General features: G+C 52.2%; 1 protein-coding gene across 9 annotated transcripts in view; it reads right to left on the bottom strand.

The window, feature by feature from the left end:
- Positions 1-26003, bottom strand: part of TXNRD2 (thioredoxin reductase 2) — a 49633-nt gene that overhangs the window by 19652 nt on the left and 3978 nt on the right. For all 9 annotated transcript variants that reach the window (XM_041729081.1, XM_041729082.1, XM_041729086.1 and 6 more), the window contains exons 3-10: positions 19190-19246; positions 18685-18829; positions 18046-18120; positions 16256-16334; positions 15697-15759; positions 10868-10938; positions 2443-2462; positions 1548-1639 (exon numbers count right to left, since the gene is read on the bottom strand). In XM_041729081.1, the coding sequence (XP_041585015.1) occupies positions 1548-1639; positions 2443-2462; positions 10868-10938; positions 15697-15759; positions 16256-16334; positions 18046-18120; positions 18685-18829; positions 19190-19246 (602 nt within the window). The remainder of the gene's footprint in view (positions 1-1547; positions 1640-2442; positions 2463-10867; positions 10939-15696; positions 15760-16255; positions 16335-18045; positions 18121-18684; positions 18830-19189; positions 19247-26003) is intronic.

Below are 26003 nucleotides of genomic sequence, written 5' to 3'. Positions count from 1 at the left end.
GGTAGCACGTGTGGTCAGGGATGGGAGCGGCTGGGACACCTGCACAGAGGGCTCCCTCCTCCCAGCCTAGAGGCTCCGCACCCCCCGGCTCCTGGGCCACTGTGGGGACTCATGCACGCCAGCCCCAGTTGGACACAGCTTTTTCTTTTAAGAGAAAACAAAAGCCACTGTTTCAACCCTCTGGTGTCTGCTCAGTTAGATTTATTAATCTGTTCAGGATTGTCACACCGGTCATGGGAACAGAAGTGCAGGCTGCTGGTCCCTCTGGATGTCTGACAAGCCCAGAGTCTTTGTCACAGAATGAGGGGGGAACTGCTGGACCCAACTGAGCCACACAGCCAGACCACTGGCCCCAGGTCTGCCACGGGGCTGCACGTCCTCCTCTGAGGCAGGGCCTGGGTCACCTGGCCTCACGACCATGCCCCGTATCCAGGGCACCCGGTCTCGTCGGTCTCCAGCTTCTTCCTGGGCTGGAAGGCCAGGCCTCCGAGCAACCCTCATTCCTACAGGCTTCTCTGCTCCACAGGCCTCGTCCTCTGCACCCTGTAGCAGAGCCTCCTGTGGCTGCTGTCTGCTGCCCGGCACACTCTACCCACAGCCCAAAGCACAGAGACCTCCTGGGGATGCTGCGGCACCGTTGCAGGCACTTAGTCCACAAGCAGAGGGCCAGGGATCCACCAGGTGGGCTGGGGCTGGGGGCCGGACGCAGAAGACCCACTGCTTCCCTCTGCAAGAGCTCACCAGGCCCGAGAGCCCAGACTGCAGATGGACGGGCGCTGTCCTCCTTCTCAGGCACGTGGGAGCACGTTTTGACATCTTGACGGTAATAGTTCTAGACTTAGCTTTTAACAGGTGATTCTTCCTTGAAGAGTTTTTAATTTGAAAAAACAACAAGCCATGAGCTCCTGACATGGATGCCTCTGCTCTCAGCAGGGGTGTCTATGCCCCAGACGGGGATCAGGACAACTGGCACCCTTCGGACCCTGCAAGGTGGCCCGGTACAGCGGGCCTCAGAGGCTATGCGGACACTGAGTGCTCAGGGAGGGGGAGGGGGGTGGCCAGCAGAGCCACCAAGTGCTCATCCTGCCTCACAAACTACAGCTTTTCCATACACAGCAGGTGACAGGGAGTGTGGGCAGGGGCTCCCAATCTCCTGAGGTGGTCACCCAGGGCCTCCCCAGTCTAGCACCTACTTCCCAACCTGGCGCTACCCCTGGGGAGGTGGCACCCCATTAAGACACCAGAGGAGCTCACAAAGAGAAAGAGGGGACAACGCGTTCACCGACGCACTAATGGAATGACTAGAAGAGCTGATTCAACCCTGTGGTCTGTGAGGCTGGCCTGATGTGCCCAGCAAAGTGGGAAGTTGCCATATATTCCATGTGCCAGCCTTCCTTCCACATTCTTGGCAGGTGTTTTATATTTTGGGAACGATCTCCTCATTCAACTGAAGGCCAGTTTCTAAAGGCTGAGACCTCACTCCCAGCCCACACCTGCACCTGCCTGGGAGAGAGGACAGGGCGGGAGCTGGGTGCACGTGGCCATACCTGGTCAAAGCCCCGGAGGGGGATGCTTCTTATCATGATGGTGGTGTCCAGTCCGAGCCCCGTAAGGAAGCCAGCACACTCCAGGGCCACGTCTGCCGGAGGCTAAGGAACGCTAATGGATCATGACATCAAGAGCCAAGGGGCAAGACCCCCCAGTGTCCTGGCCAGCCACCCACTGTCCCACCAACCTCCAATCAGCCTGAGGGGGCTCCCAACACCAGCCACAGAGCCCCCTTCCCACACCTGCTTCTCACGAACACATGTCCACGGGGGGCGGAGGGGACTCTGGAAGCCACAGAATGTGGGCACCTAGGGCCCAGGCGGCTTCTGCCTCCATGGGGCATCTGTCCAGGCTCCCTGGAGTTTAATGTCAGTCTTAGGGGCCAGGCCCACCCCCAAGGGGTCTAAGTAGCAACAGAAGAATCTCCTTCATGAAAGACATGAAACAGCGGCCTTCCACATATGTTCCCAGCTAGCCGACCCAGCTCTCATCTGCCCTCAGATATCCCCTCCCCTGACCTCAGGTCCTCCCGTGGCTCCTCTCCTGACCCTCTCTGGAGTTACTGCTCCCTCTGAAGGAACGGGCTGGATGGGGCTGCCCTCCAGGGAGCACCACCTGCCTCATGGCTGTGTTCAGCTGCCCCAATGGACTCAGCCGTCTCAGTGTGTGGCTCAGGAAACGCCTCCAGGAAGCCCTAGCCTCAAAGGTCAGCCTTAAATTGTCCCCTGAGTACAGGTCATCTGCCCTGAGTGGCCCTGTAAGTGGCTGGCTCCGGGCGGCAGCCTGCACTCCATCCGGAAGGCAGAGCTGGGGGGGAGGGGCCATAGGAACCGAGCTGCCACTCTTGGGACCGCGAGCCCGACCGGCTGTCACCTGCATGCCAGCAAAGGATACAGCTGGCCCCGACCACCAACCTGTTGGGGGAACAGACATAGAGAGAGCGGTGAGCCCCCCATGTGGCCCACCGTGGCACACGAGTAGCTGCCCTGACCAGGGCCTCCGCGGTGGGGACGGGGCCCTTCTGCTTCGTGCAAGGTGCCTGGTCAGCTGATGCGTCACTGCTGATGAGTCAGCTGAGGCTAACTGTTCAAACAGGTTGTCCCAACGTACAAAACCCACTTCCCAGGGGCTCCGACTGTGAAATACATGACAAACACGGTGTCACTGAATCAGAAAATTGCCTGGTGGTGAAGGATGTGTGTGGTCAGTGACAAAACAGCACACGTCTGTGAAGGTCCTGGGAGGGGGTTGGATATGGAGCCCATGGGCGTGTGAATTCAAATCCCATTAGAAGAAGTGAAATGGTTCTCCTTCTGTCCTAATGTAAACTCTGCCCTGGGGTCCCCCCTCTGGGTCTTCGGCAGCCGGGATGGAAGCACACATGCTTTGCAGGGAGTGGGGGGGCGGAGGTGGTAGGAGACAGTAGGGAGGCTTCTGGGAGAGCATTGGCTGTAACCGGGACATTCCTGGACGGTGGAAGGCCAGGCTAGAAGGCCCACATGTGCCTGTCTAGACCATCACCCACAGGCCAGGGCCAGGATAACCCCCTGAGCAAGGATGAGGGTACCTGGGGGCAGAGGGGGACACAGGACCCAGAAGAGTCACTTAAAATACGTGCCCTGGTGGTATAAATCCTCTCCTGTTATTCAGTTCCACTCTGCATGCATGAACACACATGCACACAAACACACATACACACATGTGCACAGAACCTAACACAGAATGAAAATTCCCAGCCCGGGTGGCAACGCGTGGGTGGGCTTGTCAGATCACCCCTTCAGCCTTTGAACGAGAGGAGGTGATGTAAGGATGGATAAGCCCAATGTCAGCACTAATCCTGGCAGGTACTAATGATATAATTCCATTTCAAAAAGCAGTATATCCCGTGGAATACTGCTGTAGGCGCCCTGCGGGAAGCAACTGGCACACGGCTTCCTCTCGGAGCTGGGGACAGAATGCTGCTGGAGTCGCATGTCGGGGTGAGTGAACAGAGCTCATAGTGCGAGAAAGTAGAGAGGGACCCCGGGCCCCACAGCTGGCCAGGAGCACAGAGATGCCTTCAGGGCCCCATACGGGCCTGGCAATGCCTAAGAAATAGGCACGTGGGTGGATGTGTGTGTCCACGTGTGTTCACAGCCACGCACACGTGGAGCATGTATGCCTCTGTGTAGGTACGTTTTCAAAATTACATGACCTTCTTCTGTACTCAACGTTTATATGGTGCGAGGTATAAGCTTTTAAGATACAAAATGAGGAGTTACTTAAAATACAAGCAGGATTTGACTGCTTTGAACATCCCGCCTTCGATGCAAGAACGAGGTTGGCTAAAAGCATCCATGCCAAACATGCAGTGCCCCGTGCTCCCTGCTTCCAGGGGTGGCCACAGGGCAGGCCGACCGCCTCTTAGACGGCCAACGGCCAGATCGCACAAGTACTGAGGGAGTCCCTCTGTGGGACAAGGGGCTGTCCCTGCCTGTCTTGGGGGCTTCCTGCCTCTGAGTGGCCCCTTCAGTAGGAGCCAGCTGGCTGCCAGCTACAGCATCCAGGAGAGCTCCAGGCCCTCGTATCACATTGCTGAGGACGCAGAAAAGTGGTCTCCTTATTTTGGCAAACCACTTGATTTCTGCAGCCCCCAGGTACTTCCCAGGCCTCCTGCACCATGTGGGCGGGGAACCAGACAGGGAGGCAGGATAGGAGGCTCTGCAGGCGCTGAGCCCCCAGCTCCTCCCATGGAGCCACCTCAAGCACTCTCGGCCACCCACTCCCACCTCAAAGTCATGGGTGCCCACCCCTCTCAGGCCAGCAGCTGAGTCACTAGCAGAGGGCACACCTGGGAGAAGGCCAGGGCCAGCTCAGCCACTCCGATGCAGGTGTCCTTGACCGCATGGGTCGCATGGGTAGAGCTGAAATCCCATAAACGAGCAAGTGTCCTGCTTTCTTGAAGGTAATTTGGGGTCTCTTCTTGTCCCTACGATCAATAGTATTGGTTTTCACTCCCTCCCTGCCTCCAATTTATCAAATAATCTTTATTCTTTGCAGAATGTGGGATCCAAGAACTCAGAGAACTCTCTTCAAATGAGCTAAAGGAGGAAAGTGCCAAAGCAAAACCAGATAGACACTGGTGCCTCCGGATTCCGAGGGGTAGGAAGGACCAGGGGTAGGCAGGGCCAGAAGACAGCAGCTCTGTTTTGTTTTTACTGGTAGCTCTGAAACTGCAGACAAGTTCCTCTGGCCTCTGAAGGGACCCCTGGCCAGGACGGGGGCCTGGGAACAATGGGGCTGAGGCCAGCTGCCAAGGTGCAGGGACCAGTGCTGGCCCTGCCAGCCATAGGAGGGCAGGCTGCTGGCAGCAGCAGAAGTCAGGACCAGCTTGTAGGATCTGGAGAGAGGGCCCAGCGAGCTCTGGGGGATGGACACACTGGCCTTGTCCCTACATTAAGAGACCCGGACACAGGGGCACCAGCCACGCAGGAAGTCACCACCCTGTATCCCGGGAGCCCCAGGGTTCAATTTTACATGTGTTCTGGGCAACTCTGCTCTCTGTGCCCTTCGGTGTGCAAACATTTCATGCGAAGGTATAACTACTGTGGGATTAGCCTAATCACAGGGCAGGCTTTCTTGTTCAAAATCTGAATGGGGGAGGAAGCAGAAACAAAAGCCTTAATTCAGACCCATGAAGCCCCAGCTTAAAGAGCCCTCCACCTGCCTCTCGAGTTTGAAGGCCCCTGATCCGTTCCCCAAGGGGAACACCCACACAAAGTGAGGGCCTCACGGCAGGCACCTGGCTCCTTGGCAGCCCCACTGGTGCAGGAAATGCCAAATGGGCTGGGGGTGGGGGAGGGTAACAGGGAGCAGGGGCTGAGGCCTCCTCCCCAGTGGGGGGCTGGCTCTGGGCTTGCCTGGGATCTGCCAGCCGCATCCCACCAGTCAGGGTCCCACACTGGGCCCACCTCCAACCAGCCAGAGACTCTACGCTCTTGCCTCATGACAGATGCTACCCTGAGGACTTATCTTCCGAGCCTGGCATGTCTTAGCCATAGGAACCCGCCAGGGAGGTGGTCAACAGGGCTTTCCAGGCTCGTACCCATGTCTCCAGCAGACTCCCAGTCTCCCTTTTGCTGGACACAAGGCTGTCACACCACACGAAGGTGGACATTAAGCAGGAAATGAGAAAATTCATAGCAATGAGTTTTCCTAATCAAATGGCTGTGGTTCTTCACAAGATAAAATTTATATCCTCCCCTTTGGCACTTACAGAGAGAGAAAAACGATCACAATACCTAGTCGGCTTCCAGACTTAAAGTAAGGGTCAAAAAAAAAGCTGCTTCTAGGACCAGCTCTGACAGGCAGTGTTAAATCAGCTTGAGTTACAAAAACACCCTGCCTCACACAGCCCTGGGCCCCCAGGACAGAAGGCTGGGCTGTGCGCAGCTGCAGGAGAGTGGACGGTCCTGGGCCAGCGAGTGGGAAGAGCAGGGTCTGGGCTGTCACCTGGAAATGGCAACTCATTTGTGTATCAGGCCAACTTGGGAGAAGAGCTGCTCCCAGGCGCCTCTGCTCTCATCCAAGTCCTCTGCTGTCAGAGAAAGGTGATGGCACTGAAGTCACCGTGAAGTCAGAGTCCCGCTGGTCCAGGAGTGCCGACCAGCTGGGCCAGGGAACTGAGGGGGTTTGGAGCACAGTGACCTTGACTTCCCACCACTAGGACACCTGAACACTTCCAGGGTGTGGGGACCTGAGGATCCTGGGCGGGGCAGGCTGGAAGGCGGGTTTCAAGTCCCAGCCAGGATGCCTGGGGCCACAAGGCCTGGAAGAGGAGGTGGCCCTCCAGCTGAGTGAGCTAAGATCTCCAGGTTATGGGATCAAAGGTGGAACCAGATACCCCAGTGCCTGCCTCCTCAAAGGCACCGTGGGGCGGTCTGCCTACCTTTTCCCTTTCTGCCCTCCCTCCTCCTGCCACGGAGTTGCTGGGCTGGACATCTGGACTGGGCGGGCTGCACGCCATCTCCAAGCCTCCTCATACAAGGCAGCGCACCCCCTCTGCACCCCATTTCCTACACGGGTGATGGATAGTTTCTTGAGGCTCCTGCTACCTGCCCAGGGGACCCTGTTCCTCCCCCAGAATCCTCCTCACTTCTTCAGTCTGCCCTCGAGTTACACAGAAAAGCAAAGAAGCAAGAACAACAGAAATGCCAAATAAGTCACAGAGCTGGCACTCGGGTGGTCGAGGCTGAGTAGACCTACATGGTCCCACATCAGGCGGAGGGTGTGGTTCTGAGGGTCTGGGCAATCAGGGCTCCCCCCGGCCCCGGGCTGGCCTCAGAGGGCCGTGCTCATGGACTTGGGAGCTCACACTGCATATGATGGCACTTTCTGCACATGATGTGACCACCGAGGTGCCAACCTGGGCAGCCAGCTGTGTGGCTAAGGCTGTTTCGCTCTTCTCTCTAACCAGGCTTGGGCTTCTTCATCCCCTCTCATGTCTCTAGCCCTGGGCTCCCACACCCGGACTCGAGCAAAGGAGGGCAGGTGAGCTCCTCACGTGTCTGTGAGGCCAAACACCTCTGTGGCCACTGGGGTCCATGCTCAAGGGGGCAAAGGCGTGGAACAACCACGGGAGGCCAAAGAGCCGCAGGCCCTACTGAGAGCTACTGGGCGCTGTGCCCCACTGGGATGCTCCCTGAAAGCTCTCAATGTTGCCCGGGCCCCATCACGGAGAAGGATGGAAGGAGGAAGGCCCTGTGCGTGCTGCAGAACCCATGAGGGATGCGGGGCCGGCCGTGCCCATCCAGAGCCCCCGACAGACAGGTCGTGGGGAGCTAGCCGCTGAGAGCCGCACCCGCTGCAGGCCGAACCCGGTTGCTGGGCACCCTCCACCCCGGCCGTGCCTCCCAGGGACCATGCAGAAATGCCCCGCTCGGCTATGGGAGGCACCACGGGGCCGGGGGCAGCCCTCAGGTCCATATTAATTTCAGCTCCATTTTAAAGGCGAGTTAAAATAAACACAGGGAATATTTATAAGGCAAATAAATCTGGCAGAAACAGCCCCTCCAAGTGTGAGCGGAGGCCTCCCCCTCAGCCCCAGCCCAAGCTGATAAAATACAGAAATGCTACTGTAGGCCCTCCGGGCTTATTTTGACTGCAGCAGAGGAATGCAGCATGTAAACACTGCCTCCCATATCACACTGTTACAACTTGCATTAACAGCACCGGACAAAAGCCGCATTTTCACAGAAGCATCGTACAGGGATATATCTCCAGCTTAATTTTTTAAAAAAACCATTTCCTCACATAAATCATGCTCAGAACGGAACGGGTGACTGATACATTGCAAACACTTTTTTTTTCTTAAACAATAACATACCTAGATTCCTTTTAAACGAAAGAGCTTTTAAAAAAAAAAAAATCTCCTAAATGTTTTTTTTCTGAAGAAAATAAACACAGCACTTTCTTTCCCAATTGAAATATCTGGGGCAGTGTCTTCCCAGCTGAGCAGGCTGCTGCCCTGGCACACGGTCACAGAGGAGGGGCCCGGGTCCCCGGCCACCGCACTCACCACTGGTGCCCAGCCCGCCTGGGCCTCCCGCGTGTCCAGCCCCGAGCAATGGCCTGGGCCAGCCTCTCCACACACCCGGCCTCCTGTGAGCGGTGGCTACAGGGACGATCGCTAGAAACTGACCCCTTCCTGGACACTGAGACACTGCTTTTAAAATATAATGGGAAGGGGCGCCTGGGTGGCTCCGTCGATTGGTGGAGGTCATGATCCCAGGTCCTGAGATCAAGTCCCATGTGGGGCTCAGCGGGGAATCTGTGTCTTCCTCTGTCTCTGTTGCTCCCCCCACTCATGTTCTCTCTCTCACTCTCTCTCTCTCTCTCTCAAATAAATAAAATCATCAAAAAATATGTAATGGGAAAATAGCAAACAAAGAGAAACGAATACATAGGTACTAATTTGACAAAAGACCAGGATTCAGAAAATGCTGGCCTTTGGTTACAGGCTGCAATGACCAAAGCGCACAGGTGGCCTCAGACAGGACACGAGCACCATGCAGCAAGCTGGCCTCCAAGGCCGCTGCACATTCAGGGCTGTTGGAACCGCGGGGCCAGCAGACCACTATGGAGGGGCTGGCAAAGCCAGCCGATGTTCCACCTGCAGGAGTCAGGGCAAAAGAGAACTAAGAAGATCTGAAGCCAGTGCCAGGCACTTGTGGCAGTGATACGGGGAAGTCAGAGTCAGAAGCCAGAGCAGGACTGAGCTCCACTCAGGGACTGAGCTTTCAGACTGGCTTGACGGGCTGGCTGGTCAGCAACCCCGGACCTTGGTAGCCTGGCGTCCACCATGCCACGCCGCACCATGCCTCACCACTCCATACCATGCCGCATGCCATGCCACGCCACACCGTGCTACACCCCACCCCACCCCATGCCACATGCCACGCCATACCACATCACATCAAAGATGAACTGCAAAGGCCCCAAGGATGCAAAGGAAAATCCGACCTGTGAAAGCCCTAAAGGAAAATACAGGGGCTCTTTTTCAAAAACAATCTTGGGGGTGGAGCAGGCCTTCCTGAACATGCAATAAATCTAAGAGCCATTAAGTGTAGAAAAAGATCTGAGGTAGGTTTAAAAAAAACAAAAAACAAAAAACCATTTGTACATCATGCAAGTGAAACAACATGACAAGCCAAGAAAATGTGCAATAGAAACGGCATGGGATCACAGCCCTAGTACTTGAACCAGCTAGAAGATAAGGAACAGATAAGAAAAAAGAAAAACCAGATAGAAAGTGGGCCATGGACCAAGCTGACAATACACACACACACACACACACACATTCTCTCTCTCTCTCTCTCTCTCATACACACACACATTCACAGACACACTAAGTTTTAAGTGACTAGTAAATATGTGAAACAATGACTAATAATAAGTGCAAATAGAATCAGGTCACATTTAACCCACTAGCTAGCTAAAGATAAAAGAAAAGATAACCCCAAAATTTCAGCATAAAGGAAAAAAGTGATCAACATAAGAGTGTGAAAATTACAGACTTCTGTAGGAAATAATATTACCAAGTAAAAACACAAAGCACAGCCTGGGGAGCTCGCAGAAGATGAGAGGCAAAGAGTCCCCGGCCTGTGTGAGCCTGACCACAGTCACTGGGAGTGACCACACATGCCTTGGGCAGAAACACAACTGGCATTCACTGCCTCCACACCCCTGCCCCCGGGAGCAGCAGAAAAGGCTCCTTCCTGTTTTACAGCTCATGAGAAAGCCGATGGCCCAGTTAGGAGGAAGAGGGGAGTGAGCACAAGTGCATCTGTAATAGGGAGCAGCCCACCAGGAGGGAGCACCTGCTCGCAAGACGTGCGAAGCCCTGTACCTGGGTTCTCTGCGTGTAGGAAACCACTCTGACAGGTGGACAGAACACGTAAGAAACGTTATGACAGCAGATACGATGCACACGAAAGGTTTTCACTGCAGCGTTTCATAACGACGACAAAAAGAGCCAAGTGAAATGCTCGTGAATCGTGCAATGATAAACTACAGCACATCCATTCAGGGGAATGAAGCCCCGACCCCGACCACAGATGCCTCACTAAGTGGGAAACAGTGATGGGGAGAGCTCACGCGTGCCTGACCACACACACTCCCCCGCACGTACACTGGTGCACACACGGCCATCCGCCCTGGCACACTTTTCCACCTGTATTTTCTCAAACACAAGTCCCCAGGCTCCCTGAGCACCGGCTGATGGCCAAGCCTCTGCTGCCCTCTGGTGGCCTTTCGGGCCCCTGCGAGCATGAAGTCCCCGGGACGCCACTCACAGGGCCTGGCTGGACCTGGAACCCCGCACCAGCCTGCTCTTTGGGCACAAGAAATGCATTCAGTGCATCATCACCTGCTCAGGGGGCATAAAACCACTCACACACTGCACGTCTCATTTCCTGGGGACAGTTTCTGAGAGTTCTGGAGGCTTTGTGGCATTGCAGAGAAGCTCAAGGTTCAAACCAGAGGAAGAGGACGCTGAAACCAGACCTGCGGAGAGGCCAATGGCTTTCCCCGAGGACCTGGCCTTACTCTGTCATCCCAGGGCTCCGGTGGGTCCCATGTTTGAAAACCACTGCCCTTTTGTTAGACGTGTGGCACCATTTCCAAGACAGTCACAGGTTGACGTGTGCCAACAGCTGCCCAAAGGGGTACAAGTCCCACTCCCTTCCCTTCCTTCAAGTAGGCAGGAAAGAATGCACTCGGGACAGAGGACCAATGTGTGTTGCCTGCAGTGGGGAATGTGAAGGCATACATCGGGTCTTACGTTTTTCCAGGAGATTCCTTCAGCCAGAAGATGTCATCACTTGTAATTCCATATTCTAAGGCGCCTTCAATCTATCCAGAAAAAAAAGGTCAATGTGAGAAGAGCATCACTTGGCCTGTCCCCAGAGACCCTCCTAAAAACACGACTCAACCAGAACTGCCCCCAACATGGGCATGCTTCCCTGCTCCACAGACTGTTCTTCAGGTCGTGGCTGCTAGGGACAGGTGGCCAGGCTACTGCTGACTTGGTGAGCTGTCTACCTCCTGGACAAGGCGCCCAGCACTCCTCACCTGTGCAAGGTAGCTGGGGAGCCGGGGCACGGCCAGTGGCTTTCTCCTCCTTGCCCTTCAGGGCCTTCCTCTTGACCCAGACCCTGGGCTGAGGGGAGGTTGGGAGGGGAGCAGAGGGAGGCAGGGTGTGGAGGTGCAGACTGGGCCCCAGGGCATGAGGCTGAAGGCCCTCCAGGGAGCCAAGGAATTGTAAGGACTCCCTGTGTCCCAGCAGAGATTGAGCAGGTGGGGGAGACAGAAGGACCAGCGTCCTCTCAGTGGCCCATGAGAGCACGAAGAGTAAGATGTGCTGGTGGAGAGGAAGCGGACTGCAAACAGTTTATGATTCCAATTGGCAATAAAAATAAAGTCAGGAATTTCTCGGGTTTGTGTAAAGAAAACCAAAAGGTCTGGAAATCAAAAGGACTAAAACAAGCAAGTCTTGGCAGGCACCCAGGGACGGGGTGGGGAGGTCATGACCTCCCCCTGGGCCAGACAGCTCCTGCTCCCTTCCTCTCTGGGCAGGTGGAGTCGTGACAGCCACCAAGTCCAAGTCCAGCAGGGTGGGGCCGGGCCTGTTACCTCTGCAGGGCACCCCAGCACCCACGCAGGCACATGTCTGCCCAAGATGACCACCCACCTCCTGGAAGCTGACTATGGCATCCAGGGTCTTTATGCAGAACCAGTGCGGGGTTGACTAACCGGGAGGGGTCACTAATGGTCACCCACCTTCCCTCTAGCACCTGCCACCCTACAGAGCCATGTAACCTGCCTGAGGGCCACCTCTGTGCACAAGCCACCTGTCCCCTCTGGAGGCTGCTCTCGCAGGCCTGACAGCAGAAGGTAGGCATGGTGGTCCCGTGAGGCCTGGAGGTATGCACTTCCTCCGTGCCCCCTCTGCTCCCCGTCTCCAGAGAAAGCACAGAACTGAAAGTGGAGGCCTGCAGTTTAGGCATCAGAGGAGAGACAGAACCACTCCCCTGTTCTTCCTCCATCTGCTCCAGCAGTGCTCTGTCGGTCTAACTAGGAGGCAGAAGCAGGGGAGTCTGTGGGCCTCGTGCACTTTGCTGCAGCCCACCTGGAGGCTCAGGGCTTGTGCCACCTGGTTCCCAGAGCCCATGGGAGACCCACTAGGATGCAGCCTCAGCCGAGCCCCTTGCTCAGCTCCACCTGCCTCGTGGAAGTGAGGACAGAGAAGCGCCCTCACGGGAGACCGGGCCAGGAAAGGGTGCTGGCAAAAAACAGTAGAGTGACCACCCCTCAGAGTTAAAACAGCCAGACAACTAGCAAAAACAGTCAGATTCAACTTTTTTTGAGAACTTTGGAAATTACCCAAAGGCTTGTGGCAACACAGGGAACATTTAGTCAAGAAAAATGGCTGAAACTTGATAAGAACAGGGAGTTTTCCAAAGAACTTATTAAACTCAACAGCAAAGAAACAAACAATCCAATCATGAAATGGGCAAAAGACAGGAACAGAAATCTCACTGAGGAAGACATGGACATGGCCAACAAGCACATGAGAAAGTGCTCTGCATCACTTGCCATCAGGGAAATACAAATCAAAACCACAATGAGATACCACCTCACACCAGTGAGAATGGGGAAAATTAACAAGGCAGGAAACCACGAATGTGGGAGAGGATGCAGAGAAAGGGGAACCCTCTTACACTGTTGGTGGGAATATGAACTGGTGCAGCCACTCTGGAAAACTGTGTGGAGGTTCCTCAAAGAGGTAAAAATAGATCTGCCCTAAGACTCAGCAATTGCACTGCTGGGGATTTACCCCAAAGATACAGGTGCAGTGAAATGCCAGGACACCTGCACCCCGATGTTTCTAGCAGCAATGTCCACAATAGTCAAACTGTGGAAGGAGCCTCGGTGTCCATCGAAAGATGAATGGATAAAGAAGATGTGGTCTATGTATGCAATGGAATATTCCTCAGCCATTAGAAACGACAAATACCCACCATTTGCTTCGATGTGGAGGGACCTGGAGGATATTAAGCTGAATGAAATGGGTCAATTGGAAAAGGACAGGGGATCTCCGGTGGCTCAGCAGTTTAGCACCGCCTTCAGCCCAGGGCATTATCCTGGAGTCCTGGGATCGAGTCCCACATCAGGCTCCCTGCATGGAGCCTGCTCCTCCCTCTGCCTGTGTCTCTGCCTCTCTCTCTCTCTGTCTCTGTGTCTCTCATGAATAAATAAATAAATAATCTTTAAAAAAAATCAGAAAAGGACAAACATTATATGGTCTCATTCATTTGGGGAATATAAAAATTAGTGAAGGGGAATAAAGGGAGAGAAAATGACTGAAAATATCAGTGAGGGTGACAAAACATGAGAGACTCCTAACTCTGGAAAATGAACAAGGGGTAGTGGAGGGGGAAGTGGGCGGGGGGTTGGGGTGACTGGGTGATGGGCACTGAGGGGGGCACTTGGCGGGATGAGCATTGGGTGTTATGCTATATGTTGGCAAATTGAACTCCAATAAAAAAATTAAATTAAAAAAAAGAACAGGGAGTTTTGTGGAGTTTTTTTATTATCTACCTAATTTTTATTTTATTTAAAGATTTTATTAATTTATTCATGACAGACACACACACACACACACACAGAGAGAGAGAGAGAGAGAGAGAGAGAGAGAGAGGCAGAGACACAGGCAGAGGGAGAAGCAGGCTCCATGCAAGCCCGATGTGGGACTCGATCCCAGGTCTCCAGGATCACACCCTGGGCCAAAGGCGGTGCTAAACTGCTGGGCACTGAGGCTGCCCAGTTTTGTGGAGTTTTAATGGACTCCAGCCCCATCCCTCAGCCCAGCAGCAACCTCGAACAATGAGCAGTGACTTAAAATAACATACAGACAGAGCAGAGCTGGAGCCGGAGCCCAAGCCTTTGCAAAGCTCCTTCCCAAGAAACAGCTGTAGATGGACCCTGCTGGGGCTTCCTCAGAAGACCTCAATCAAAAGGCTTGTCTTCAACCTTGCTTGATCTTGCCCAGGGCCAGAAGCCTCTCTCTGAGGAGGATCTGCCCAGTGAGTGACTGATGTCACAGCTGCCCAAGGCAACAGACAACAGCAGAAGCAAACAACAGGGTACCTGAGGGCTTAAAAGGAAAAGCTGAGGGATAACCGGTCCGCTGGGGCTTTGCGAAGCTCCCACATATTCTTGGGGACCTCAAAGACCAGGCGGAGGCACCAGGCTGTGCACACACCCAGGGAAGGCCTGAGACAGCCTGGGCTCTCACCTCTTGCTGACCCTGAGGCCCAGCACCAGCAGGAAGTGAGGGCGAAGGCAGAGTTTCTTGTGTCTGGCTGAAAGCATGCCCCAAGTGCCTACAGAAGCCATCCGCAAAGACTAGGCCATTTCTCCAGGTGTTTCAGGAAATCTCTGTCTAGTTACTAGCAGGCCGCTATGCTAACTGAGCAGAGACTTCAGTGGCCTCCCATGACAAAGAACGCAGACTTTGCAAAACCAGTTCAGAGAACCACCTCACACATGACAGCGATAAAAAAAATCCTGCAGTGGAGAGAGATTCTGACTTCCAGAGTTAACACATTACTTTATTTGAAATATTCATTTCTCAACAACAGAAAAATTTATGAAACGTGAAGAACCAGGAAAGTATCTCATGACCTTCACACATTATTGGGCACGGGGGTTGGGGGGAGGGGGATGTACATAAAATGGCACAGCTGTTTTGGAAAACAGGCTGCTAGTTCTTCAAAAGGTTAAAAACCAAGTTGCCCTAGGACCTGTCAACTCTGTCCCTAGGTAAGGAGCCAAGAGAAGTGCAAACCAGAGATCACAGAAAAACTTGTACATGGGCATTCACAGCAGTGTCATTCACAACAGCTCAAAGTGGAAACAACTCAGATGTCCATCAAAGGACAAGTAGACAAACAAAATATGGTCTAGCCACACAATGGGTCATTATGCAGACATAAGAAGGATTGAAGCGCTGACTCAGGCTACCATGTGGATGAATCCTGACACCCTTCTGAGTGCAGGAAGCCACTGAGGTGAAGCGTCCAGAACAGGCAAATCCGCAGAGATGGAAAGCAGACCAGTGGCCATCAGGGGCTGTGGAGCAGGGAACAGCAGTGACCATCAACGGCACAGGATGTCATTTTGGCACAAATTGTACCCTTTGAAAGGGCGCACTTTCTGGTATGAGAATTTTAAGTCAACTAAGAGCATGATTTGGGATGGGAGCAGAAAGAAGAGGCTTAAGTCCTGGACGTTCCAATACTTTGAGGCTGAGGAGAAAAGGAAGAGCCAGCAAAGAGAGATAAAAGAGACCAGGTGTCAGGTGTCCCAGAGCCACCTGAAGAACAAGGGGACCATTGCTCTTAGGATTCAGCAACGTGGGGGTGACTGCTTACCTGCTTTTGTAGAGCGGAGTTGAGAGAGAATTAGCAAGTGACCAAAGTGAATACAGAAAACAAATTTTTCTTAAGAATAGAAAGAGTGGGGGTGCCACTAGTGTGGGAAGCCGGAGCTGGGAGACCGTGGCCATGCCTGGGGTGCAAGGGAAGGCTGGGTGCAGGGGACACTCACGTGGGTAGGGTACCTCGGTCGCCCTCCAGTAGCAATGACGATGTGCTCAGCCGAAAGCAGAGTCTGAGAATAAACCATGGAAGCCGTAGTCACCCAAATGCACTGTGGCCACCCACGCAGAGGGCCCCCAGCAGAGACCCAGGCTTTCGAATTATAGCTCCTGCCCTGCAGCAAGGACCTGTGGCCAGTGGTTCAGAGGTCCTTCGGGGCTGGGAGCCTGTCAAGGGGTCCTCGAACCAGGAGGAGACCCAGCAGAGGATGCAGGGAGACATTCTAACTGCAAGCACCCCTGCAGGTGTCTCATCTCCTTTTATCCCTGCAAAACTCCACAAGGGCATGATCACCCGTCGGGCCGCCCGTTGCAGCAGGCAGCCTGGCACAACGTGTCTCAGTGATTAATTTCATTCTCCATAAAGAATTAGAAGCAGCCTCAGACAGACCTGCGGTCAGTTCCAGCAGTGCTTATTCCTGAGAACAGCACTAAGGCTGAACAAAGGTGGGGTCCTTGGAGGCGGCAGGACTACCCGAGAGGAGCCCCTCGGGGGAACTGGGCACTCACCTCTTTCCCGCCTTTAGCAACACCGCAAACTGTGTGCTCATTGACAAAGCTGGCCTTGACATTAAAGTACGTGACTTTCCTGCAAAATAAAAATAAGTTGGTCAAATATTTCCTCTGTAGACCAAGTGTCACCTACAGGATTAAACAAAGCAGCAGATCACTAAAAGGCAAGCTCGGGCCCCCTGCCCCCTGCCCAGCACTCAGGTGGGGCAAGGGGTGCCAGAAAACGTGGAGGGGGAGGAGGGCCAAGGGTCCCTGGAGCCGCTGGGACAGAGCCAGCTTAGGATGGTCCCGGGAGCCCAAGCACAGTCCCAGTGTGTGAGGACAGAGTGGCTGGGCCTCCCCAGGGTGCATCTTTGTCACCTGAGCACATTCCAGCAGGGAACAGAAGCCCCCACATGCACCCAGTTACCCCCACCACCCAAATGACCAACTTCCTGCTCACAGGGGAGGGCGCCCACCAGACACACATAGCTCCTTGCCTCTAGGGGACAGCAAGGCTGGAAAACAGGTACGATGAGGACACAAGGATGATCAGGAGCAGGGTGTGCAGAAACAACCCACACCTTCTAATAACAAAGGCCACTCTGCAGTGGTAGGTTCTTGGTGCCTTTGGTAAGGCTTCACCACCTCCTCGACTTTACGTCCACCCCGCAATCAAGCCCTGTGCCTCGAAATGCCGCCTGAGCCATAAGAAGTAAGTCCTCATTCATCCCCATAGCCCAGCAATAGCCAGAGGACACAGACACTAGTTCCCCACTGGCTTCCTTCTGTGGGCCCCTCCAGAGCTCGCTGGAGATCGGGTCTGCTGGGCACTTGGCTGGGAGCTGCCTGGGGCCAGCAGGGAGGACAGAGCCCTATGCTTCCAGCAGACTGAGCTGGGGACCACGGGGCCCCCACACAGAGGAAAAATAACAGGATGCAGCCTAGCTCCCTAAGTGGGGGAACCATGAGGACACCCAGGATGGGCAGGTGGGCCAGCTTCCCAGGCTCAGCTGTGCTGAGTTTCATGGGCACAGAACAGCTGCCTACTGTACAGCCTAGGAAGACTCGTTGGAGCCAAGCAAATAGTGCTCAGATGGGAGCTTCTGTCCCCCCCATGACCTGCACGAGCAAAGGGCACAACCACAGGGCCAGGAGCAAAGCCTAGCTAGAGCCCCGTGCAGTTTGGGGCACCTTTCCTTCTGGTGGTGGCTCTTCATGGAGGCTGCTTTGGTGGGAAGACGTGTCGGTGTTTGGGCTGGGGGAACCCCAAAGGGCGATGGGACCTGGCAGTAGTGTCAGGCTGGAATGATCATGTTGGACACTTGCTTCAGCAGGCCAAACCAGGGGCCCAGAGAGCCAGGAGGTGGGTGGTGAGGTGTGGGAGCCTGGAGGTGAGAGGTGAGGTGTCGGCTTCCCAGGGCATCCACGGGGCTCACTGGGCTCCTTCCACTTAACTGTGGTTGACCCTGACAGGGGAAAGGTCACCTATCCCGAAGAAGGTGGCCCCGGGGATGGCCCTCTCCGTGCCCCCCACACTCCGGCCCCAGCCCCGAGCATGCCTCCTGCCTGGTGCTGACCCAGCTGTCCTGCCAACACGCCTCTCACTCCCCGCTACTCCAGGCTCTGCAGGTGCCAGCTGCAGGGCAGCCTTCCATTCCAGGCCCCATCTGCTCCTCGTGTGTACGCCCCACCCCACGGGCAGGGACTTCTCGTCTTATCACTGCTGAACCTCTGATGAGAAAGTGCCTGTCAAGAGAGGAAATGTCCCCAGAGAGGGCCAGGAGGGCCTGGCGAGGCCTCAGTACCTATCCTGAAGCTGGACCCGGTGCCCCCAGTTCAGGGACTTCACATGGTTCTGCACGGCTTCTGCCATTGTCCTCCTGTTAACACACAAGCAATGTTAAAAACCACAACAGAAGCATGAACTGTAGAGTCACACAGCAGACTAGCAGATGCAAATAGCAAGTCAGTAGAAATACCAAGAAACAAGGTGATTTTAAAGGTGAAAAAATGTGACATCTATCCCCACGGCCCCTGCCTCTGTCCCAGGTCTGGGGCCGAGGGCCTTTGGCTGTCAGGACACAGCAGCTGGCCCTGAGTCTGGGTCATCTGAGAACCATGAGGGGCCTGTGTGCAGCTCAAAGCAGACCAGGTCCCATCGGAAGCTAAATCGGTTTCTCACCCGGACTAGTGGCCTTTGGGCCAGACCTTCCTTCGTGCAGGTGTCCTGTGTGTCTTAGGACCTTTAGCAGCATCCTAGTAGATGCAGCAGCCCTCCACCCTAACCAGTGGTGATAACCAAAAATGTCTCCAGACTTTAATCAATGTTGGGGAAGGGGTTGCCCCCGGGTGAGAGCTCCTGTCTGAGAGCATGCTCCTGTGAACAGCCCCCCAAGCACCCCATGAGGAGCAGGAAAGCGCTGGGAGTGGGCAGGGCTCCTCACCAGTCATGCAGGACCGGCTGGGCCACATCCCAGCCGTAGTGGGGGGCGTCTCGAATCATGCTCCCCAGCAGCGCTGCCTGGTGCATCAGCTTCTTGGGGATGCAGCCAACGTTCACGCATGTGCCACCGAGGCCCCACTTAGTACCTGGCATGTTGGGAAAAGCAGGTTTAGATTTCTACTCAGGAGACTGGAAGGCTCTCCTATTCTTCTACAGTTGTGTAAGATTCCTTTAAGATTCCTTTTAAGTTAAGATTCCTTAACTCCAAACACGCTCCGGATGAACCTGCCCCGTGAATTCACTCTCTATAACTGTCGTCAGAATTGTCTTTAAATAAGAATAAAGAACTTTACGGTAATGGCAGCTGACCCGAGGAGGACACTCTCCAGAGACCCTGGCCAGCAGTGGGTGAGTGATTCTGGGTGCAGCTGCACCCACCCCAGGTGAACCAGGCCCCCATCCTCCCACTTCCCCAGGACATATGGTTTCCATCCAGGGCTACCTACCTCGGGGGGAAGGCTCCACGTAGTCTACGACGGCCACCTTCTTTCCCAGCTGAGCAGCTGGAACGACAAGAGGAGTGGGCAGGTGGGGAGCTGCTTTGGTCAAGAAGGGAGCTGCCCACCAGCTCTGCAGCCAGCTCTCCTCACCTGTCTGCTGCATACAGCTGTGCTGCCCACAGGTGGAAGCCTTCGGGCCTCTTTTGGACTGCAGCTTCATACCACCCACCACATAGCCAGGACCCCCACAGAGCGGGACGCCAACCACAGCAGCCCTGGTCCAGCCTTCCCTTGCCTCCTAATGCACGTGGTTCTAGCCCAGACATTCGGCATGAACCCAGCGCCCACCTGGAGCATACAAGGAGGCATCACAGGAACACCCACTCCCTGGGAGAGGCTCCAGACTCGGAGCTTCCCCTGGCTCTCTCCCCAAGCCCTCCCTGTGGACTCACTTGCCTCCACTCTTCCCCACTGGACATCAGTGGGAGCTTCTACTCAAGGTCTGCTCTTGTGGGTATTACTGCCTCATTCTCAGGGTGAGGAAACAGAAGTTCTGAAGTCAACTGGCAGGTCCAGGGTCAGCCAGCCCCCAAAGAGGCAGGGAGACCCAGGCTCCAAACTCATCCCCTGCCTGGAGTCTCCTGGCCTCCCCCACTGGCTGGCAGCAGGTTCCTCCCAGGGCCATGAGCCCCAGGTTCTGACCCCATCACCATTAGCCAGGGCTAATCATGGGGCTTCCCCTTGGCTTGCCTGGGGAACTGCACTGCCAACCTGGGCTCTGGATCTGATGGTCCCAGTGGGCATGCCCAACTTAAACATCATGACCTACAAGTGTCTGACATACTACAGAATGCACTCAGTTCATGGTACTGACCAAGAATAGAACAAAGTTTTAGAAGCCTTCATGTAAAAACCCATTTTGTTCAACTGACCAACGATGGGACTGTAGTGCTTGTTTTAAAAATTCCAGCCACAGAGACTCTTCAAACATGCCAGCATCTGTCTCCCACAGCTGAGCATGATGGAGCAACAAGGACTGGATTTATCCTCACATTTGAGGCAACCAAAAATCCAGAGGAAATACATATAATAATGCTTTCAAGAAACCGAACATCAGAAGACCAAGGAGAGTGATTCTTGGAAGATAGGAAATAAACGAGGTGGTCCAGTGAGAAGGCCCGGCGAGGAGGCCCAGGCAGAGATCACTGGACTCCCTGGCTGAGGAGAGGGCTGGGAGCCTGGGGAGACTGAAGCAGCCAGAGCTCCTGGGACAGAGGACCAGAGAGGAGAGAGCTGCACAGAACCCCAGACAACTGATCAATGAAGCCAGAAAAGAACCATCCAGAAAGACTAGAGGAGATAGTGCTCACACAGGGCTGAGAATAGTGCCTGTTTCCAAAACCCAGACTGGAGAAAACACATAATTCTGGGCTGCTGGGTAAGTATTAAGGTCAGAGCCCAGTCACTAGAATGATTGGGCCACTGAACAAATCTTAAGTGGAAGATGCAAAAGAATCAAATTCTCTTCCTTACATCCCAGAACATGCTCAAAAATGCACCTAAGAACCTAAAAATATCCAGAGACCGGCAAGGGAAAGTTCAAAGTGTCTAGAATTCAATAAAAAATGATCAAGCATGAAAAGGAACAGGAAAAGATAAGCCACAAGACAGAAATAATCAGCCAAAGAGAAACTGACCAAGAACTGCCACAGAATGAGGAGGAAAATAGTAAAACGAGTATTGTAGCTGTGTTCAAAGAGAACCAACATGGAGGATACAAAAAAGGACCCGCATTGAATATGTGGAGATGAAATTACAATCCAAGAGATGAAAATTATATCGGGTGGGATGAATGGTAGATTAGACTTTGCAGTATCTTTTATTAGTGAGTTTGGAAACACAGGACTAGAAACTCTCCAAGATGAAGAGAACGCCCATGAGCTGACAGGCAACTCCGAGCAGCCTAATATATGTGTGATAAAAGTCTGCAAAAGTGAAGAAGAGGAAAGACAGTAAAGAATAATGGTTGAAAATTCTCAGAACTTGATGAGAACAATAAACACACAGACCCAGGAAGCTCAGCACACTCTAGCAGAAAATTAAGAACTACACCAAAGTGGGGACGCCTGGTTGGCTCAATGGTTGAGCATCTGCCTTCAGCTCAGGGCGTGATCCCAGGTCTGGGAATCGAGTCCTGCATAGGGCTCCCCCGGCAGGGAGCCTGCTTCTCCCTCTGCCTGTGTCTCTGCCTCTTTCTCTGTGTCTCTCATGAATAAATAAATAAAATCTTGAAAAAAAAAAAAAAAAAAAGAACTACACCAAAGCGTACCCTCATTAAACTGCTCAAAACCAATGAAAAGAGAAAATCCTGAAAACCACCAGAGACAAAAAGACACACGGCAAAGATGTAAAATGGCAACAGATGACATCAGAAACAATGCAGTGAGAAGCCAGGGCAGCAATATCTCTAAAATACTAAACAGAAAAACAAATAAACAAAAAAACACACAACTGCCTACCTTGAATTATCTACCAAGAGAAATCCTTTTTTTCTTTTTTTAAGATTTTATTTATCTATTTGAGAGAAAGAGAGCAAGAGTAGGGGGAGGAGCAGGGGCAGAGAGAGAGAGAGAGAGAAAAATCCCAAGCTGACTCTGTGCTGAGTGCAGAGCCCCATGTGGGGTTCGATCCCATGACCCTGAGATCATGATCTGAGCCAAAATCAAGAGTTGGATGCTTAACCAACTGAGCCATCCAGGCACTTCCCCACCCCAAGAAATTATCTTTAAAAAATAAAGGCAGGATAAAGATGTCTTCAGACATACAAAAGCTGAAAGAATTCATTACTCTTAGAGCCACATTGTAAGAAATGTTCACAAACATCCTTAGGGTAGAAGAAAAATGATGCCAGATGGAAACTCAGATCTATACAATGGAAAGAGCACTGGAAATAGTGACTACACAGGCAGATCCGTAAGATTATTTCTCATTAGTTTAATCTTTTTTGGAAGACAACTGTTTAGACAAAATATAACAATGTGTTATGCGCCTTATAACATGTAAAAGTAAAAGGTATGGCCACATGGGAAAAAGGCTGGGAAGTCAGAAGTGGAAGCAGGCTACTGTAGCAAGGTTTTCCTACTCTGTGTGAAGTGGGGACAAGGTCAAGATGTCTTCTGCAAACCCCAAGGCAACTACCTTGCACCATATTTGTTACATGAACTCAAAATGGACCAAAGGCCTAAGTGTCAGGGCTGAAACTGTAAAAGTCTTAGGAAAAGACGTGGGCATACATCTTCTACATCTTCCTGAGTTTGGATCAGACAACTGTTTCTCAGACATGAAAAGCATAGCAACAAAAGAAACAATAGGTAAACTGGACTTGCGTCAAAATCAAAAACATTTGTGCTGCAAAGAACATTATCAAGAAAGTGAAAAGATAATCCACAGAATGGAAGAAAATATTTGCAAATCATATATCTGATAAAGGTCTAGTATCCAGAATATATTTAAATAAGAATATATATATATACATATACATACACACACATATATACATAGTGTTCATACATATATATATATATGAACTCATGTAACCCAGTAATAAAAAGACAACTCAATCTAAAAATGGGCAAAGCTGGGGCACCTGGCTGGCTCCAGTGGGGGAGTATGAGATTCTCAATCGCTGGGCTGTGAGTTCGAGCTCCACACTGGCGGCAGAGATCACTTAAAAGAACGAAGTCTTCAGGTGTGCCTAGGTGGCCCAGTTAGTTAAGCATCGTACTCTTGGTTTCAGCTCTGGTCATGATTTCAGGGTCCTGAGATCAAGCCCCACATCAGGCTCCACACTCAGACCCTCTCCTTGCTGCTCTCCCTCTCTCTCTCTCTTTCTACCCTTCTCTAAAATAAATAAATACTTTTTTTAAAAAAGAATAAAATCTTTTAAAAAAATGGGCAAAGCTTCTGAATAAACATTTCTTCATCAATACGCAAATGGTCAATGAACACATGAAAAGATGCTCCATCTCATTAATCATTAGGAAAATAGGGATTCCTGGGTGGCTCAGCTGTTTAGTGCGCCTGCCTTTGGCCCAGAGCATGATCCTGGAGTCCCACATGGGGCTCCCTGCAGGGAGCCTGTTTCTCCCTCTGCCTGTGTCTCTGCCTCTCTGTGTGTGTGTGTGTGTGTCTCTCATGAATAAATAAATAAAATCTTAAGAAAAAATCATTAGGAAAACATCAACCACAGGGAAATAGCACTTGACCCCTACTCAGAATGACTGTAGTAAAAAAAGGACAACAAATGCTGGCGAGGATGGGGAGAAATCTGAACCCTCCAACAGTGCTGGCAGGAATATAAAATGATGCAGCCACTTTGGAAGACAGTCTGGCAGTTCCCCAAAAGGTGAAGGCTTACCACTCAGCAATTCCACTCCTAGGTGGCTACCTGAGAGAAATGAAGACATGTCCACACAAATACTTGTGCACAATGTTCCCAGCAGCATTATGCACCACAGCCAAAAAGTGGAAACAACCAAATGTCCATCAATGGTCAAATGAATAACAAAACGTGGTCTGTCCATGCAATAGAATGATATTCAGGCACTAAAAGGAATAAAGTACTAGCGTATGCGTGGATGAACCCTGAAAATAGCACGCTAAGACAAAGGACCACATATTTGTATGAAATGTCCAGAACAGGCAAATCCATAGAAACAGAAAGCAGATTAGTGGTTGCCTGGGGCTGAGGGGTGGAGGAGCTGAGGAGTGGCTGCTAATGGGTCCAGAGTAGTTTTGGGGGGTGATGATTAGAATTTCTACGACTGATGTGGTGATGGTTGTACAACTCTGTGAGTATCTGAAAAACTGAGTCATGCACGCTACATGAATGAATAGTAAGGTATACCACTTAATCCCAACGCCATTAGAAAACACTCAGGGACAAATCTGACAAAAGCTGTATGTTGAAAACTCTAAGACTGTGGAAATAAATTTAAAAATGCACAAAAAAGGACCACAGGACTTAGCTGCTCCATGCTTAGGCATTTATGGAGGAGAACTGAAAACATACATCCACACAAAGATGCAAACACAAATGTTCACAGCAGCACCGTTCATAATAGCCCCAAACTGCAAACAACCCAAATGTCCACCTGCAGATGAATGGACAAACAAAATGTGGTGTAGACGTACAATAGAATACTGATCAGTAATCAAAGGGAATGAACTCTGGATATACACAGCATCTAGATGAATCTCAAAATAATTAGGCTACATGAAAAAAGCCACCAAATACATCTTGCATGATTCCATTTATACAAAATTTTAGAAAATGCAAACTAATCTGCAGATCATTGGCCATCTGGGGATGTGGCAGGGAAGGGGGGAGCAGGAAGGCGTTCCGAAGATTTGAGGAAACTTTGGAGTTTGTTATGAGCAGAGTCATGCCCCTCCAAATTCATGCTGAAGCCCAAACCCTCAGAACTCCAGAATGTGACCTTATTTGAAGGCAGGGTCTTTATGGAGGTGATTAAATTAGAATGAGACCATGTAGGTCTGGCTTATTGGCTTCCAATCTGACTGGTGTGCATATAAAAAGATGAGATCAGGACACAGATACACAGAGGAAAGACCATGTGAAGACACTGGAAATGATGGCCATCTACAAGCCAAGGACAGAGGACTCAGAAAAAAACTCTGCTGGCACCTTAATCTCAGACTTGCAGCCTCTAGAACCGTGAGGGAATTCTATTTAAGCCATGCAGTCTGTGGTTCTTTGGGATGGCGGCCCCAGCATGTGAACATTGGGGTGATGGATACGTTTGCCAGCTTGACCGTGGTACTTGGTTTCACAGGTGTGTCAGTATGTCAAGCCGTATCAAGTTGTCCACTTTAAATACATATGGTTTGTTTTATGTCAATTATATCTCAATAATGCTGTAGAAAAGCACCATCACCCACAGAGAGGATGCCACCGTTACAAAAGGCAAAGACAGGTCTGGGAACTGTTGCGGGTTAACAGAGATGTGTCTCTAAGAGATAAGGCACTGGAGTAGACATGACATCCAGGGCTTTCTTCTGCTAGAATGGCCATTGTCCGGACGGCTGGCTTGTCCACACACCCTGTTTCTTGGGGTGGCTCTGTGTTCCAGTGGGATGAGGACTCGTGTCCCTCTATGGGCCCCCATATCAGCTGGGAGACTTCCTCCCTCCACCACAGGCCAGCAGCCTCCTCTGCCCCTCAGAACAAGAGAAGTTGACGGCAAATTTCCTTAATGCTGACTGTGATTCTAAAACCCAGGATCTGGGGCGCCTGGGTGGCTAAATTGGTTAAGTGGCTGCCTTTGACTCAGGACATGATCTCAGGGTTTTGAGATTAAACCCCACATCGCATCGGGCTCCCTGCTCAGTGGGGAGCCTGCTTCTCCCTCTTCCTGCTATTACCCCTACTTGTGCGCCCCGAACCAAATAAATAAATGAAAGAAACAGAAAAAAAAAATTAAAAAACAAAACATAATCAGGATCTGTTGTCAGCCAGAATTCCATGGTCAGAGTGCCTAATCCCTCTTGTTTGGGGCCCCATTTCTCTCTTGTCTTCCCCCCTTCCTCACCCACATCTGCCTCCTTATCATTTAGATGGGCAAGCAGGCCGCCGGGCACTCCCACAGCAGAGTGTAGAGCTCCCAGTGATATGCTGGGTCTGTTCCCCACCCAGATCAGTGGCAAACTGCAACACGAGATCTCTGGATGCCTCTGGGGCCAGACCCTTTCATTGAACATATCTTTACGGAGCACCCCAGGGTACCCAGGCCCATCTGGG

Source organism: Vulpes lagopus, chromosome 14, assembly GCF_018345385.1.
Source record: "Vulpes lagopus strain Blue_001 chromosome 14, ASM1834538v1, whole genome shotgun sequence".
Taxonomy (NCBI): domain Eukaryota; kingdom Metazoa; phylum Chordata; class Mammalia; order Carnivora; family Canidae; genus Vulpes; species Vulpes lagopus.
This window is presented reverse-complemented; position numbering and strand designations above follow the sequence as displayed.